The 16,270-nt window shown below is 42.0% G+C and overlaps 1 protein-coding gene across 1 annotated transcript in view; it reads left to right on the top strand.

The window, feature by feature from the left end:
* The window catches only part of LOC104472042 (chromosome unknown open reading frame, human C1orf21), a 72,579-nt gene that overhangs the window by 20,312 nt on the left and 35,997 nt on the right, over positions 1 to 16,270 (top strand). The window contains exon 2 of the mRNA XM_010087578.1: positions 4,196 to 4,290. Coding sequence (XP_010085880.1) covers positions 4,196 to 4,290 — 95 coding nt within the window. The remainder of the gene's footprint in view (positions 1 to 4,195; positions 4,291 to 16,270) is intronic.

Genomic DNA, 16,270 nt, shown 5'->3' with positions numbered 1-16,270 from the left:
TCTGTCTGTTAATCATTTATTTAGGCACTGAAGGCTGAGTGATGACCACTCATCCTGCTGCTTCTTTACTGTGCCTCATCCCCAACAGATAGACTCCTGGCCTTTAAGGCAGGTCGTCGTCAGCTTTAGGTTGTGTCAAATTTACATTGCTTTTTGAGAGACAAGTAGAGATTTCTGATGTCCAAACACATATTGTATAATAGAGCCATGACATTAATATTCATGTTGTAAGACACTCTCTATTAAAAGAATAATTCCACTAACATCTGCAGAAGCAGGTGTCTTCTCCTGTGACCTCCTGAATTTCTTTTATCTATATTCTTCTAGGGAGAAGATGGATTTCTCTGAAGTAAGGCTTGCTAGTTGGCATGGCGTATTGAGCTTGTCCTGAAAATGTAATGGAAAATGACTGGTTTATTTTTGGAAGCTTTCTTGCTGCTGCATGTCTTGGGCATGAATTGTCCAGACATTTGCTCTTCTGCAGTTGGTAGGACAGAGGGAAGAGTAATGCCAACTGTACTATGCTTCACAGATAGTTGGGTAGTTATTGTATTCCTAAGTAACGTGTTGGGGGAAAGCATGTTTATTGACCCATTTTTAAATATCCATTGAAATTACACTAGAAATCTGTGTAAAGTTCTTTGCCACCATTTCAGGGCTACTTGGTGCATCTGGCAAACCATGCGGCGCTTTGAGGATCTGGGCCCATGTTCAACGTGAATTTAAAATTATGTTTTTGAGAACTTTTTTTGATAATGATCTCTAAAAAGACTTGTGTGGAGCTGAAGCACGAAAAGAAGCATAGCCTAGAAGTTTACACAACCACAGAGTGGGAACTGGCTGCCTGGGCAGCTCAAGTATTCCTTAAATGTTCCGTGTCCGTGTCATTAGCCTTACCCTCCTCTGGCCTGACTCTGCCCACAGGTTCTCTAACATTAATTCTCTTTATGAATCCTACACAATTCAGGGAAATCTCTGCTGAAGTTAAGAGCAAGAGAAGGTCTAAAGAAAGCATTAGACTGATAGTTGTTGAAGAGGGTCACCTGACTAATAGCGATGAAGAAAAAGGGAAAGCATTAAATGCTTTTTTTTTTTTTTTTGCCTCAGTCTTTAATAATGCTAATATACCGTGGGTGCCTGGTCCTCTGAGTTGGATACTGTCCCTCACACCAGCCTTCTGGCCAAGTTGTCTGGCTGTGGGATGCGCAGGTTCATGATACGCTGGGTAAAGAACTGGCTGAAGGGTGGAGCTCAAAGGGTCGTAGTGAATGGGGCTACATCGGGCTGGTGACAGTTCACTGGGTGTGTTCCTCAGGGCTCAATCCTAGGGCCAACCATTTAAGAAGGATGTGAAGGTCCTTGAATGCATACAGAGGAGGGCAACCAAGCTGGTGACAGGGCTGGAAGGCATGTCATGTCCTCTGAGGGGTGGCTGAGGACTTTGGGCTTGTCTAGTGTGGAGAAAAGGCGGCTGAGGGGTGACCTCATGGCTCTCTGCAGCTTCCTGAGGAGGGGACACGGAGAGGGATGTGTGAGCTCTTCTCCTGGGATCCAGGGACAGGACACGTGGGAATGGTTCAAAGCTGTGCCAGGGGAGGCTCAGAGTGGACATGAGGAAGCATTTCTTTACCGAGAGGGTGGTCAAACCCTGGAACAGGCTTCCTAGAGAGGTGGGCGATGCCCAAGCCTGTCAGTGTTTGAGAGGCATTTGCACAATGCCCTTAACAACATCCTTTAACTTTTGGTCAGGCAGTTGGACTAGCTGATCGTTGTAGGTCCCTTTCAGCTGAAATAGCTCCTATTCTGTTCTGTTCGCCTGGTAAAAGCAGCACAAACTGGTAAGTCATAATGCTTCAATAATTAGAAGAGTGTTGTCTTGATGGTGATGGTGAATATTGGGAAGCTGGGTACCAGCAAGTCCTCAGACAGCTGAGCAGCGATGCCTGGCAGCACGCTTACTGTCAGTTAGAGAAGACATAGAGAATTCAGTTTCTAACAAAAGCATTCCTTCCTGTCTTGTCTCCATCCTATTGAACTGTATCAGATTTTCATGGATAAATGTGATTATACTGGTTATCAATCATCGGCTCATCAGTGCCCTGGTCCACTGAGACCATGTCTTCCAAGGAGGGATCCCTTACATGCAGTCCACGTAGGATGGTTGGCTGGGCGGGTGTGCACTCGCTGTTCGATCACAATTAATCTCTTGGAATAAGCAAGAGACATGTTTCAGAGTTTATTTTTGCCGCTGAATGTCAGGACCTCCATACCTTCCTTCTTTTTTGCAAGGCTGGGTTGAACATGCCTCTCTCTAAAGTGGACCAGCTGCAGCTTGTGCAAACTTCCTTTGTGCTATTTTCTTTTTCTCGCCTGTTTTCCTATTCAAATCTGTACATACCACCGTGGGAGTTCTGTGCTGCTTCTGCATGTGGGTTTTATTGCTAATCACAACAGAGATGACTGAAGGAGTGAGAAAAATGTAAGTTATTGCAGTCAATCAAATACTTCAAATTCTCAGGCTTTATTGTGTTCAGCCTTTCTGGTTTTATGAATTGTCACCTCCAAACTACCTAAATTCCATTTAAATAAGAGAAGAAGAATTTAGAGAAGTTGTTCCCATTTACCAGTCTAATAATAATGTCTTAAATTCTTCCATCTGTTTTGAGACTTTGCATTGGAGATGCTGCTATTTGATGAATTCACAGTTTTGTTTAAACTCTGTAATAAAAAAAAAGCATAAAGATACGGACTAGGCCAAATGCAAAATGATGTTGTATTTTTTTTTAAATATTGTTTTTCAAAGTTAGGCTTATTTAACTGATACACTCTGTGGTTAACAGTTTCCTGAAAACAAGCTTCCTTCTAAATAGTGTTATTTTTTTAAGAATACAGTAGCCCAGAATAATCCATTTATGTTTTGTTTTTCCCTTAGCAAGTAAGATAAATTGCTTGAAAACCCAAAGAAAAGATGTAAAATTTGTGTGATTTCTTTTAATTTTGCCCAGGTTTTACCTTTCATTCTCAGTGTACTCTCATTTAATTTTGTATTAACATTTTCAACTTCTGTGGTATAAAGTTTTCTTCTGCATTATGTATCCTGGCTGGAAGAGTGTGGGTGCAAAACTCTGGAAGTTTTTCCAATAGATTCCTCTGCTACAAAGATGACCAGAGCAAAAAGCTGTAATAGAGGCTGAGAAAAGGCAGTGTTGGTACTGCAAGCACTGTGTTCCAGGGCTAGAAAGAAGAATCACCAAAGCCCTTCTTGTCCTACCAGAGAAAAAAATAACTCCTTTATTCAAGTTTTGGTGAGGCTGTTTCCTTACTGTGGGACAGCACGTGTGTGTTAGATAATATTTCAGTACTGGCACAGGAGCTGGGAATTTATTATTTGAAGAGCTGAAACGCCTATTAAGGGCAAACCAGGAATCTTATTTTTCCTATTACTTTTTTTCACGCTGGATTTCTGTCTGGGTAACATTCATGTGCAAGAAAAATGTTCAGGGAGAAGGGGGGGAGTGGGGAAAGGAAGATGGTCAGCATGGGCCTTTTCTGCAGAAATCGTTACATGATTGGGTCATTGTGTACCTTTGGCTCCGTTAGCGTGGTGCAGGAAAAAGCAGTAAGAAAACCAACTAAACAAAAAAAGAGCAGTGTTTTTTGGTGTGTGGGGGGGTTTTTTCCAGCTTTTAACTTAAATTTTAAATAGTCTCCATCAGCATTGCTTTTCAAAGGAAGTTTTTTCAATGCAAGGACCATCTACATGCAGACTTCTTTCAGTATCTACTGTACATCGCTTTTTTGCCCACAGATAATAAAAACCCAGGGAGGATGCAGGAGCAAAGAACTTGTTTGTATTCAACATATTATACAGAAAACTAGGGATTTAGGAGAGAGTACATACTGAACATCCACTGTTTGTGGTTCCGTGGTTATGCTTATGGTTCCAGAATGCTACTGAACAATTTCTGGAAGCCAGAACTGGAAATTCTTCCTGAAGCTTCACTCATGGAAAAACTTCCTTGTTATCAGTCACATTTAAGCCTTTGAAACTATAGACGTGTAATTTTTAGTTGCTTTGCTTAATTAGGATCTTTTCTAGTCAGTTGTTTTGATTTTAGTTTGGTTTTTTCCCCAGCTGCTGAACTACACTGGTTCAAAATTTTTTTTTCTTTTTTTTTTTTTTCTTGGTGCTCAGATGAGTATAGGATCAAACCAGTGGAAGAGGTCAAATACATGAAAAATGGGGGAGAAGATGATCAGAAAATAGCTGCCAGGAACCAAGAAAACTTGGTAAGGATTGAACTTATCGCTTATCTAATGAAATAACGTGGCTCTGCTTTTGTAATGAAATATGCAATATGCAGCACACTCAAGCTACGGCTTAACGCACGGCAAGAGGATTTTCTCCAAAATGTCATAACTCTCTGTGAAGCTTGCATAGAAGGTGCAAAACATGACTTTTTCCTGCTTGTCTTTCTGAATTAGGCTCTACTTGATCTTGGAGTGAGTGCTTCCACGATTATACTCGCTCACCTCCTTTGCAGATCCAAATGCACGTGCTTTGAAATGTATGTGTCTGTATTGCAAACGAGTTGGTAGTAAAGCAGCCGTGCACTGCCATTAAGAAAATGACCTACTTACGTAGACATTATTTGCTCCGTGCTTCCTGCTTTTACATATTTTAAAATTCACACGGAAGAGAATAGCAAAAGCAATACATTCATAACACAGCAGTCACAAGAATAATTTTGTGTGTATTTTTTTTCCCCCCCCTGATTTGAGCGCCTTGCTGGCTCGTAGTTCCACTTACAGGAAGGAAATCTCAGGTAAACCCTTAGTGCTACTCGAAATAACTAAGATGCTGTTGAAGTGGCTTAAAAATCACGGTTGAGTCACTTCTGGCATTTCTGAGAAGTTGTTTCTTCTCTTCTAAAGCTGAAGGAATGTTGATTTTGTAATTGACTGGCTGGGGCTTTGCCCAGTTTAACTTTTTGAAGCCATCTTACAATTATAATAGTTGGGTGCGAAATTTCACATCTGGTTCCACTCATTCAGTGCAACTTCTTTTCATGTAGAATTGTTGTTTGTGTTTTTTTTTTTCCCCTCCATCAGTAAGACCAAAAGGGGAACATCATCAGATTTCAATGAAACCATAACCTTTATCACCAGCTGAGGATATGCCTTTTGCCATCATTGGACAGCTGTACAAAAATCCACTGTTTGGGAATTTTTCTTTTCCTGAAGATGTAAGTGAGATCCAGGCAACCTGGATACTTTATATTCCCTCTTCTAGACACACGTGCTTGTGTTACACAACTACACATGCATTCCTGTAGTAAATCGCAGAGTTTATTTTGCTGTTCTGACCTTTGTTGCTAGAGTGGTGGTTGAGTGGCACAAAACACAATTTCTGCTTCAATGCCCAGATTAAGTATTTGCTACCTGCAGTTTTGCTTTGCTGATGCTCCAGTGGACGGCACAACTAAAGCTTGCAGCAGGCTTTTGAGGTTTTTTAGGGCCTCAGAAGCATTGCTGTGAACATCAGCTTTTCTAGCAGCAGCCACAGTGCATGCAGCATTATCATCAATGTAAGCACATTGGTTTTGAACTGGAAGAAGTGTGACTGCAAGAATTTTTTGCTCATTTTAGAGACCTCAGTGCTTTGTTGGTCAACAGAGAAAAAGGAGGAATGAGTGCAATTCTCAGTTTTTTGATAAAAATGGAAAAAGTCTAGCAGCTTAAATTTTAAACTAGCCTCCAGCTGTATTTAAATTAGAGTATTTGCCACTTGAATGACAACAAGGAAGAGTCCAGGCAAGCCTATGTCTGCTGCGGTGACGCAGTCACTGAAGTGTGTTTGAAATTAGATAGAGGTATTTTGCACTTTGGGTAGTGCCTGCTTTCTTGTAGCATCTAGATGTTAGCCTGATTAAATTTAGGAAGAGATATTTCTACAGCACAGTGCTTATTGGTTTATTATTGCCGGGTCGTGTTTGATGGGAGCAGTGGGTTTGTTGGAAGGTATGAGTTCACTGTGGAGTTGGAGGGCTGATATAGCGCTCTTCTCTGTTGTGTCCATCAGGAGAAAAAAATAAAGACAGTAACGCCATAAAGTCTTCACTCAGACAAGATATATCTACTTTAAAACACAACCCATCTTGCACACCAAAAAGGCTTTATTTTCCTTTTCCTCATCTTACTATAAGGAGATTACACTGTCTGTAATGTATGCAGCTTTTTAATCCTGGGAATTGTCAAGGCCTCAGCACTTCTGGATTTTTTTAAAGGGGTTTCACTGTTCGAGTTCTCCTCAGTAAACATGTTTTAGTTTGCTGCTTAGAAGATGGGTTAAGCTACCCATCACTCAGGCTTTAGTTTTCTTAACGTGTGAAAAAGTTGGCAAGCGCTTACATAATCCCATCTTCTCATCAGCCATTTCCAGGCAACAGAAATTTTAGGAATAAGAAAAGGCGATGGGAGAATCGACCGGCCCTTTTCCCTCCTCTCTTGTTGCTTAATCCCACGTTTCTTTGTTATGACAGGGCTGCTAATTCACATCTCCTTCAGAAACGCAGCCCGGATGGGATGTATAACCTCAGTGTCATTATAGTCGGTTCCCAGGGAACTGCTGTGCTGTGGGTTATCCTCTGATACTTGTGCTTGAATTATGTTGTTCAGATGCCATCGAATTTTTTGGTCCCATTATCATCACTGTTACTTCTTTTAAGGTACTTCGAAGTCTCTCTGGAAAAAAAAAAAAAATCTCTGCTCAAGTGAAAATAAAACCGCTTCCCTTATAACTTAGGCTCTTTGATGTGGTGCCATCTCTCTGCCTTTGGTGTTGCAATATTTCTGAGTCAGGGAAAAAAAAATAAGGTCATGCAAGTAGATAAAGAGAACAAGAGGACATGGACATGGCAGACACTAGGTAAATTGTCATTTTGTGCTGGGGTCCTGTGGTCAGGGTCCCAAGCTTTTTTTGCTCTTTAGAGAGCTGGAGATGAGCTGGTACAAGCCTGGGTATCCCTGGGAGAGACAAGACCCTGTCAGTGAATCACCATCTTCTCAGCTTCAACCTGAGGCGTAAGCAGGGCTCAAAACTTGAGCAAGGCTGACATTGTAAAGCAGAACTGCTCCTTGGATGTCTTGACAAAGGGAATGGCTGTGCTCCAGCTGTATGCCAGGTGAAACAGAAGTGTGAAGACATTTTCTGGCAGAATCAAAGGTCTCCTTGAATTAAAATGTAGGCTTTTGATGGGAGGAGGGAGGATTAAAAAAAGATAAAATGCCAAGCTTGTTTCAGACTCTGTCACAGTCACTTACTGTTTTCCTTCTGTTCCCTCACATCCATCAGCCTGATTCACTTCTTCACCCAGGTTGTTTCTCTGGTTCTCCACTTGCTGCTGGGATCGTTCTGGTCCTTGTTTCATTCCTGGTACCGCAGCTCCCAGCATCTCCATCCTGCCTGGCCATCTCCACCCTCAGGATGAAGCTAGACATGTTGCACTTGGTGGGGAAAATCTTGAGCTGCCAGTCACACATCCTTGTAGGCTGCAGACGGGAATGGGATGTTGCAGGATTATGTGCTGGAGACCCGGGGTTATGCTGCTTGCTGGCACTCTGCACCACACACTCTAATAGCTGCTCAGCTAAAACAGGGAGTCAGGTCTGTAAAGATCTAGTTGATAGATGAAAGAACAAACTCATTTGCACTGGTTTTCAAAACTATGGACATTTTTTTAATCACAAGTGCTGGATTAAATATATATATAAAACATGGAGATGGTGCTAATTTTCAGATGAGATGTGGTTGTGCATAGGAGCTCGTGAGTGCGGTGTTATTCCCGGAGCTGGTGAAGCAGGTGTGGTGGTTATTTCTACATTCAGAAGCAGACGGGTTGGCTGCGATGGTTTATCAGGGTCCTGGGCTGGCATGGTTGGGAAGGCAGGCAGACTGGCTTTGCCCACCACAGGCCAGGCTCCGTCAGGCTTGTTGGCTCAAGCACAGCCGCGACGATGCTTGGTGCCAGCGTGCCAAGTGAGGTGGTGAACCCCCATGTGTTAAAACTAAACCTCAACTCCCCGTGGATCCGCAGCAGCTCTGCAAAGCCCTGCTGGGGCAGAGGTGAGCTCTTCTGCGCTTCTCTGTCTTTTTGGGGTGACTATGGGTTGTGTAAGGGTTTTATGATGAGCCTTCTCCAGAACAAAGAGAGTTGGTAAAACTTTACCAACTTTGACTTTACCACTCAGCAGATCTGGATGGGATTTTTTGGCCCTAAATATTAGCAAGAGCAAATCGTGGCTAATCACGCAGGCCACGTACCTGGTTTTGTTACTTTGGAAAGCTAAAATGATAAAAGTCAGAAAGTATTAATAATTCAAAAGGCTACATCTATTCTAAAACACACCTGCTCCAGGCAGCTATGACTGGAATAAGTAACACATTTTACCATTTCTAAATATCTAGTAATTTTTTTTGTTTGGAAAGGACTCGCTGTTTAGCTCTACACCATTATGTTAAATATACAGCGTACCGTCATAACAGCCTGTTTAACATTCATAATAGGATGAATTTAATTGTCCTTCTCTCCATGCTCTCGCAGCACTAATGGCTTTCCATTGTAAAATTTTATTGCCAAAAAAGGTAAAATAAGTATGTGTAGCGTATTCCTGCAGCTTAGTGTTGCTTTGACAAACTTGATGAGCTGTATCCGTTTTCCTCAGAGACAGTTTGTAATTATAGAGATACCTCTGAAAATATTAGATACCTAAAGCTACAGGTTTTCTTGTGGTAGGTAGTTAACTCGATATTTATTGCAGTTCAATCGTGGGATGTTTTTGTAATTTTTACTAATAGAAATCTTTTTCTGGTCTGCATTGGCACAAAAGGCTACTTATTGTGATTTTTATGCTCAAAAGAATTTGGCATAATCGTCTGTTTTGTCCTGAAGCTCCGTAGTGAAATTGTGTGTTAGAGCTTGAGATCAGTTCCTGCTGGAGTTGGAAGATTACCTCTCTGGGTTGCTCTTGCTATCTCTCACTCTGCCTTTAATAACATGAACAATGTTTTGCCTTTTTTACCCCCGATAAGTATAAATTTCCACTCCACTTACCTGCAAATGTAATTTTTGTCAGCTTTGCGTGCTCTGTGATTTCCTAACTGTGTCTCAGCCCAGCTGCCGTTCTCCATTTATCATTCAGCTCTGTAATACTTAGTATTGCAAAGCCTCAGCCTCCGTGGCTCTGTATTCAACACCAGTTATCATTTTCTGCAGTGATATGTTAAAAGTAGGCAGTAGTATCTGATCGATGAAGTATATGAAATTAAAAGCCTGGCAGAAAATGAGAAATGAAGCAACTTTAGTAACTATAAAACAGCATACGTGAAAGTGAAGCTATGGTGCACAATATAAATCTTTAGATAGGTATGCAAAGTGTGTATTATAGATACCTCAGTCATAAACATTTAGTGATATGCAATGCAAATACTGGGATATGTCTGAATTCCAGATCAATTTAGGAAAATATGTCTTTAATTCTATTGCCAAGCTGCCCAATCTAGGCGCTAAAAAAAATATGAAGGAATAAGGTAGCTAGAAGAAATCAGCTAGCCACCACTCTCTGGGGTTAAATTTATTTGTGAGTATTTGTCGTGATTTCCTTTCTATGTATGCAAAATACCACAAGTGCAAATTTAAGCATGGTAATACAATTAATTTGGTACTTTAAAGCGTTTAAAGCTACTGCTGCTTACTATTGCTAGATAAGCTTTGAATTGCTGTGTTTTAAATTCATAACGATTTATTTATCACAACACTGTTGTAATACATTAGTGAAGAGCTCTGTAAAAATTAAAATTACTAGCATATTAATGTATGCTACAGTACTGAGATTTCAGGCTGTAGTTTCCTAATTATTTATTTTAAACCGTTTTGCAACGGTAGTGTTTTGAAACACACAATTTCAGGAGAGAACTTGCTCATGCTCTGCTTATAAGGGCAAGAAACCAGAAATGCCCAAGACTGGTAGCCCTCAAGCCCTTGGAAAGAAGAGATTTTCTTGGATTTTGTCTATGCTGGAGAGTTTTGGTGTGTTAGATCCTGTGTTAACCCCTTGTTTGCTTTTGGTGCTGTATGCAGCATCATCCAGGACACCCTGTCCCACTGCTGGCGCTGTGTCAGCTCCAGGTATGAGTGTTGGGACGATTGTATCGTGTTGGTCCACTATCCACTATCAAGGATGGATATCTAGATATCTTTCTATATATAAAGGAGAGGCTATGAACTTCTCTGTCTCTTGCCACCTTGTTTTCCCTTCTCCTGTTTTCAAACATAAAGCCCCAGCTCAACAAAACGCTTGAAGATGCTGTTGGCTCTTGTGTTGGAATCCAGGCAGGGAGAAAGGCATGAAAACACACTGAAAAATACAGCTTGGGTCATTCTGGGAGGGGGGAAAAAGACATTGAGATGGCCTTTTTCTTTGGTTCCTGGGGCATCAAAATAAAGAAAGGACAAAGTGAGCATCGCCAGTTGTGCACTGAGACTTGATAACGTGCAAGGGTTGCTGCGCCGCCCACCCATTGCATCTCCTGTAGTCCTGAGAGCTGGAAAAGAGAGCGGAAAAGTTGAGGGCTGCAAAGCAAAGCTACTCCCCCACATGTTTTCCCACAAGGAGAGGCATCCACTTTGCTTAGATTCTGCGTCAGCCAAATCCCAAGGCCCCGAGGGAGGTCTGTGGAAACAGATCCCACAGGCTCCTTGCGGACCAGCGCAGAGATGCTCCCGCTCTGGATTGCCCCTCTCTTGGGTTCAAGAAATAAACCACAGAACAAAAGCCACCGCTACAAAACAGAGCTACAGAATAAGTAAGTAAATGAAAGCCAGGGATTCAAATTTAAAAGTAAATAATGAAGGAGTGATGAGTGTGATATCAAGCTCCTTTCTGACAGAGGTGGCAGGGTTCATGTCAGGATGAAGGAGGTGGCATCCCGTGCTCCGTGGGCAGGCTGGGGCACCTGTGAACCTCCTGTCCCAGGCAGCTGCAAGAGCAAAAGTGTCATTCCCTCTAAGCAGAGCCACTCTCTGCAGCATCGGGATAGACTGGGCAAAGCAAATGATGTGCCTCACTCAGTGAAGAGAAATAGTTGATTTTTATATGATGATACCTAAGAAATTCCCCTGGGTTGGTTATTGTATGCATTTTACTCCAGTCTTCATCGGTAAGGTCTGGATTGGTGCATTTTATGCTGCACTTCCTCCCACGTTCCCTTTCTCAGGGAAATTAAAAGTATAAAATCATCCTTTGGGTTATTTTTTATTTTTCAAAGCCTGAGATACTAAATAAATGCTGCCCTGTCACTATCAGTACTAAGTCATTACAACATTTCCATTTTCATAAACCAGCTTCTCCAATGTTTTTGGAAGAAATGCATTTGAAGCTGAAACAGAAGTGCACTGAGACGATATTGTTCCTAGAACCAGTTATTTTAAAGACCATGCAATTAGCTTATTTCCGTATTGCCCATTTCATTTCAAATTTGCAGTGATATTCTTCAAAGAATGGTTTCCCATAATGAATTTGTGACAGTTTTAGCTCATTCCGCCTATAGGTCACTGCATATTATATAGACATCAAAGTAAATGATTGCCCTGAATATTCATATTCTTTTTCTTCTGGATTCCATTAAAAATGGTTTTGGTGGGAAAAGTATTAATTTTTCCTCTAGTATTTAATTTTTTAAAATGTAGAAAATAAGTAGATAATATTTTTAGCAAGTCAGAAAATAACACAAAAAGTAATTATGCTCCAGGTGCATTTCTGCAGACTAGACCTCACTGCCATGTTCACCCTCCGTTGAGTAAATCTTCATCTTTTGAGAGGTATGATATGATTTATCAGGCTCTTGATGGATGTGATTTTAAAGTGGAAGACTTAAAAAATGTAATGATATTTCTTTTCTAAGCATATTCAAATAACAGTGTCCAGAAGCAACATGTAATTGCAGTCTTGCTAACGTTTGCTAGAGGAAAAAATACATTAGTGACGGTCTAATGCCCAAGAGCCTTGGGCAGGTGACAGGAGTAAGTTTTCGGGATCACCTACATTGTCGGTCAAAAGAATTCTTGCAAAACCTGCAGAGATGTTACCGTCGCTTGTGGAAGCAGATCGTTTTCCATAGAGGTTGTGTTTTTTCCGTGCCTGTATCATTTTAATGGGCAGGTTTCTGCCCAGGAGTTTTTCCTCTCTCTGAGAAGTGGATGCTGTTGAGGAGGATGGACATGGAGCTGTTGGTGAAAGAGAGGAGTCAGCAGCAGTGGCAGGGTTGCTGTTGGGAGTGAACGATGCTGCTGGCTTTTAAATCCTCCGCCGATTTAAGCTGCATCGCTCCACCCAAGCTGCTCTCCCTTCGCAGTCAGGCACTGGTTGAAAATTCACTTTGCCAAGGAAGTCCTTTGTCTGAGGAGTCCTACCTCAACTGCACAACTTAAAGCATTGCTGCTCGTTGGCTGAAACATGTTGAACTTCTCCAGACCAATCATCCAGGGTTTGTAAACGTCAGCGTCTGAAGGCCAAGCTGGATGCTGTTGCGGTGACATTTCCCCGTAGCTCCAAGTATACTGTCCCACCAGCTTGTGGGTATTTCTCAAATCCTCTCGTTATCGTCATACTTGTGCTTGAAGTTATCAAGGCCACGGACATTGTGTGTATGTTCCGGACATGCAACTTCCAATTCTGCTCTCCGGGAGGAGGTGCAGAAGTGTATACTACTCTCTATAATAGTTTATTGCCCACTTTGCAGTAAACCAGCCTATGTTGCAGTGTCACCAACATCAGCCATTTGAAGGTGAGTCGGGTCACCAAAATATACAGACAATATATGAAATTTGCTGTTTAAAAAGATTATACGTAAAGCTCTGTAAGTTTTCGAGTTCAGTGTTTCTTCCATGAATGTAAGGACTGTGAACCTTTTTTTCCCCCTTTTTTTGTTTTTGGAGCTGAGATTTTTTTCATTCTTTTTATTATTTTTTTAAGAGCCTGAGCATCTCAAAACTCGAGGAACTGAAGCTCTAAGAAAGATGAGGAGTAACATTTTGAAAGCTGTCAGCAATAGAAGCTCTCTGTATCCTCTGTTTTCGTACTTGCTTCTCAGTGATTGCCTGGTAGGTGTTAATTATTAATTCTGCTGTTTTGGATCAGAGGAGATACAGGCAGAAGTGAACACACAGAAATGCCTAAAATCCTCAAATGTCACTGCTGGAGAATAAAGCTGGCAAATCCAGGCAGCTGTGCTGACTCCTGGCCCCAGGGTCCCGGGGCAGGAGCACGGTGGGCACTGGTGAGCTGCAGTCTCCCGTCCTCCTGCCTCCTTTTGGTAGTGGCGGGGCAGAAGTTCATCCTTTTGACTGTTCAATTTGAGTTATAGACGATATTATATGGGTTTGCTCAAGTCCTTTTGACTGTTCAATTTGAGTTATAGATGGTATTATATGGGTTTGCTCAATCTTTCTTTTCAGGCATAAGACTCCTTCAGTTGAGGTGATTGTGAAGAAAATGCAGGGCCAGGATTTACATATCTGGTGAGATGCTAATTTCAGACTATTTAAGTCCATGGAGATAACAAGCAAATGTATCCACAGATATTTCATTAGATATTTAACCATGCAGCCTTAATGATCTCTCAGTTTTAATATGGATACAGTATTGCACCTGGAAAAGAAAGATGGGATGTGCCATTTTAGACTCAAAACCAATAGGAATTTATTAATTTAGATTTATTGAAGCTGAGGTGGTGCCCCTGGAGGGGTGGGACATTCAGTGTTGGTTTCAGGCAAATCCTTCTTACGGTCAGTGCGGTTTTGCTGTAACTTGTTTATACTCTGGCTATTCTTTTTCAGGGGAAAAAGTGTTTTCTTTCATGAACTTCCCTAACTAATGTCCTTAAAGACCAGTTAAAAGAGATGAACTTGAAGTCAGTCAAATGAACTGTTGTCTGCTGTACATACAAGATCTCCAGCACCCAGTTCTCTGGATTTAGTGCTCTGCAGTGGCTGGGGTCCTGTGACAGACACTTCCTTCTCTCTCTTTTTTCCTCCTTTTACCTTTACCCTGTGCTTCTTTGACCAACGCCAACACTTTGATCCCCTGGCCTGTTTGCAGAGAAATGCATCTTTAAAGTGGTTTCTAGTAGCTGGAAGCTCAGCTTGCTCACGCTGACTTACAATGGCTTTGTACAGATTCAGAGATCAAATTTGAAGGCGAGGACTGACCGTTACGAAAGGATGGGATTTGTTCGTGTTTTTAGGGAGGAGATTGCTTCTGCTGTCTTCCGAGGTTGGTGACAGCTGGTTTGATCTCAAACACAGTGAAACAGATTTCACTTGACTGCTCCCTAGTGCAAAGTAGACCTGAACATCCGTGTTGGATGTCTCTCTCGGGTGGAATTCAATGCGTCTTCTTGAGTGACAAGCAAGAAAGGTGGCATCGGAGCTGCTAGCGTGAGTACAGTCCAAAGCCCCAAAGAGGAACCTGCGCTAGTGGCTGCTGAGGGCAAGCGGGAGCTAAATGACTGTCCTAGGAAGAGGTTGAGGGGTAAGGGAGGAAGGGAAAAACCTGAAAGCTGGGCAAAAAAGGGGAAAGGAGCAGAAACACTACAGGGAGAGGTAAGAAGAGATTCAAAGGGTTCTCTGCAACCCTGATCATCTCAGCTTGCCCTAGTTGAGGAGGAGCATCCTTCCTGTAAGCAGTGGGGCATGCTGTGGGCTGCCTTAATGAGACACACACCTTGTTACTGACATGTAGGAAGACACCCGGGTTTCGTTCAGCATAGGTAGCATATCGCCAGCCAAAGTTTTGCTCGGCGTTAAAACCGAGTAGCAGTAGCTGAGGGCACTCCTCAGCTCTAAAGCCAGTCTTTGGTGTGTCCTTTCTGATGTAGGTGGGAGCTGATTGTAACGTTTCTTTCCAGGTGTTTTGTGAGAGGTCTGGTGATTTTATGTGATCTCTCCCAGTTCGATCTCAGAGGGATTGCCATGGTCGGAGCCTGTGTTGTCCTGTAAGAGATGGGTCTATTCCCATCTCTCAGTGCTCTGCTCTGATAGTCCTACTGGCTGTATGGGTGGGGAGCATTTCGAGAGGCAGGACGGAGCTTTTGCCATGAACGTGCTAGCAGCACGTTGCATAATCCAGTTTGTAGTTATCTGAAAAACAAGGGTTTCTAACATTTTTTTTTCAAATGGGCATTTTCAGTTTTCAATTTGCTGCTTTTCCCCTAAAAGCCCTGTTGATCCTCTGTTACAGGATTAGGAAATCAGGAGCTCCCAATCCAGTTTGCAGCATTATTTCTTTGAAACACTTCCATATTGTCTCCTTTTTTACATAAACTGCAATTTTTTGCTACTGTCCAATCCATACTAGACTTCCTTCACCACTTAAATGATTTTTGGTGTGTTTTTCCCCCATCTTCATGGTGATTGAGTAAGAAATGTAAAAAAATACTTTCAGAAGCAACATACAGTAGAAGATTCAAGAGTGAGGAGTACTTGCAGGAATAAAGGTTGTAGAAGGAGAGCACTAATTATTTAACTAATTTGCAAAAAGACGATGTCTGTTGTACTGAGTGAGCATGAAATCATATTTTCCTATTTCAGTAGTCGCTGCTTTTGTTAGGTTTTCCACCTCTTAGGCAATTGTACGCTCATGTCATTATTAAGCAGGAACGTTTTTCGCCGCTGCAGCAGTTTTTTGTGTTTCCTTGCTTGATATTTTGATTGTGCTTCATCCCAATATATGAATGAAGTTGGTAAATATTTAAAATCCGCTGAGGAGAAAATGATGGTATTTTGTATGAAATTATTTGAAATTGCAGTGGATGTTTTAGAATGGATTTAAAAAAAAATTAATTCTTTTAGGGAAATGAGGGGTCTCTTCAGAGGCTAGGCTACCCAGGCATTTTATCAGCCTAGGCTTGCTGGGACCATGCTGCAGTGAGCAGAAGACATCCTGATTTAATGAGAAAGTGAAAGAGAACTGGAGTTGGCTGTTGAGGAAGCTCATTAGCTGTATTAACTGGCTCGTTGAGCTCTTTAGCCTTAAATACTGCATGCTCAGGGTGACAGGCTTGGCAAATCCAGGTCTCCCCGAGACCTGGCGGGAACTTGTAAGGTGCTCCACCGTTTGCTCTCCTGCTGCTGCGTATTTTGGGACCGTTGGGAAGGTAACAACATTCCTCAGCCTACGCTGGTCCAGCTCACCAAGGGGTTTGCTGGTGCTG

Source organism: Pterocles gutturalis, unplaced genomic scaffold (genome assembly GCF_000699245.1).
Source record: "Pterocles gutturalis isolate BGI_N339 unplaced genomic scaffold, ASM69924v1 scaffold15001, whole genome shotgun sequence".
NCBI lineage: Eukaryota > Metazoa > Chordata > Aves > Pterocliformes > Pteroclidae > Pterocles > Pterocles gutturalis.
Note: the sequence above shows the minus strand (reverse complement) of the source record. Positions and strands in the feature narration are given on the sequence as shown.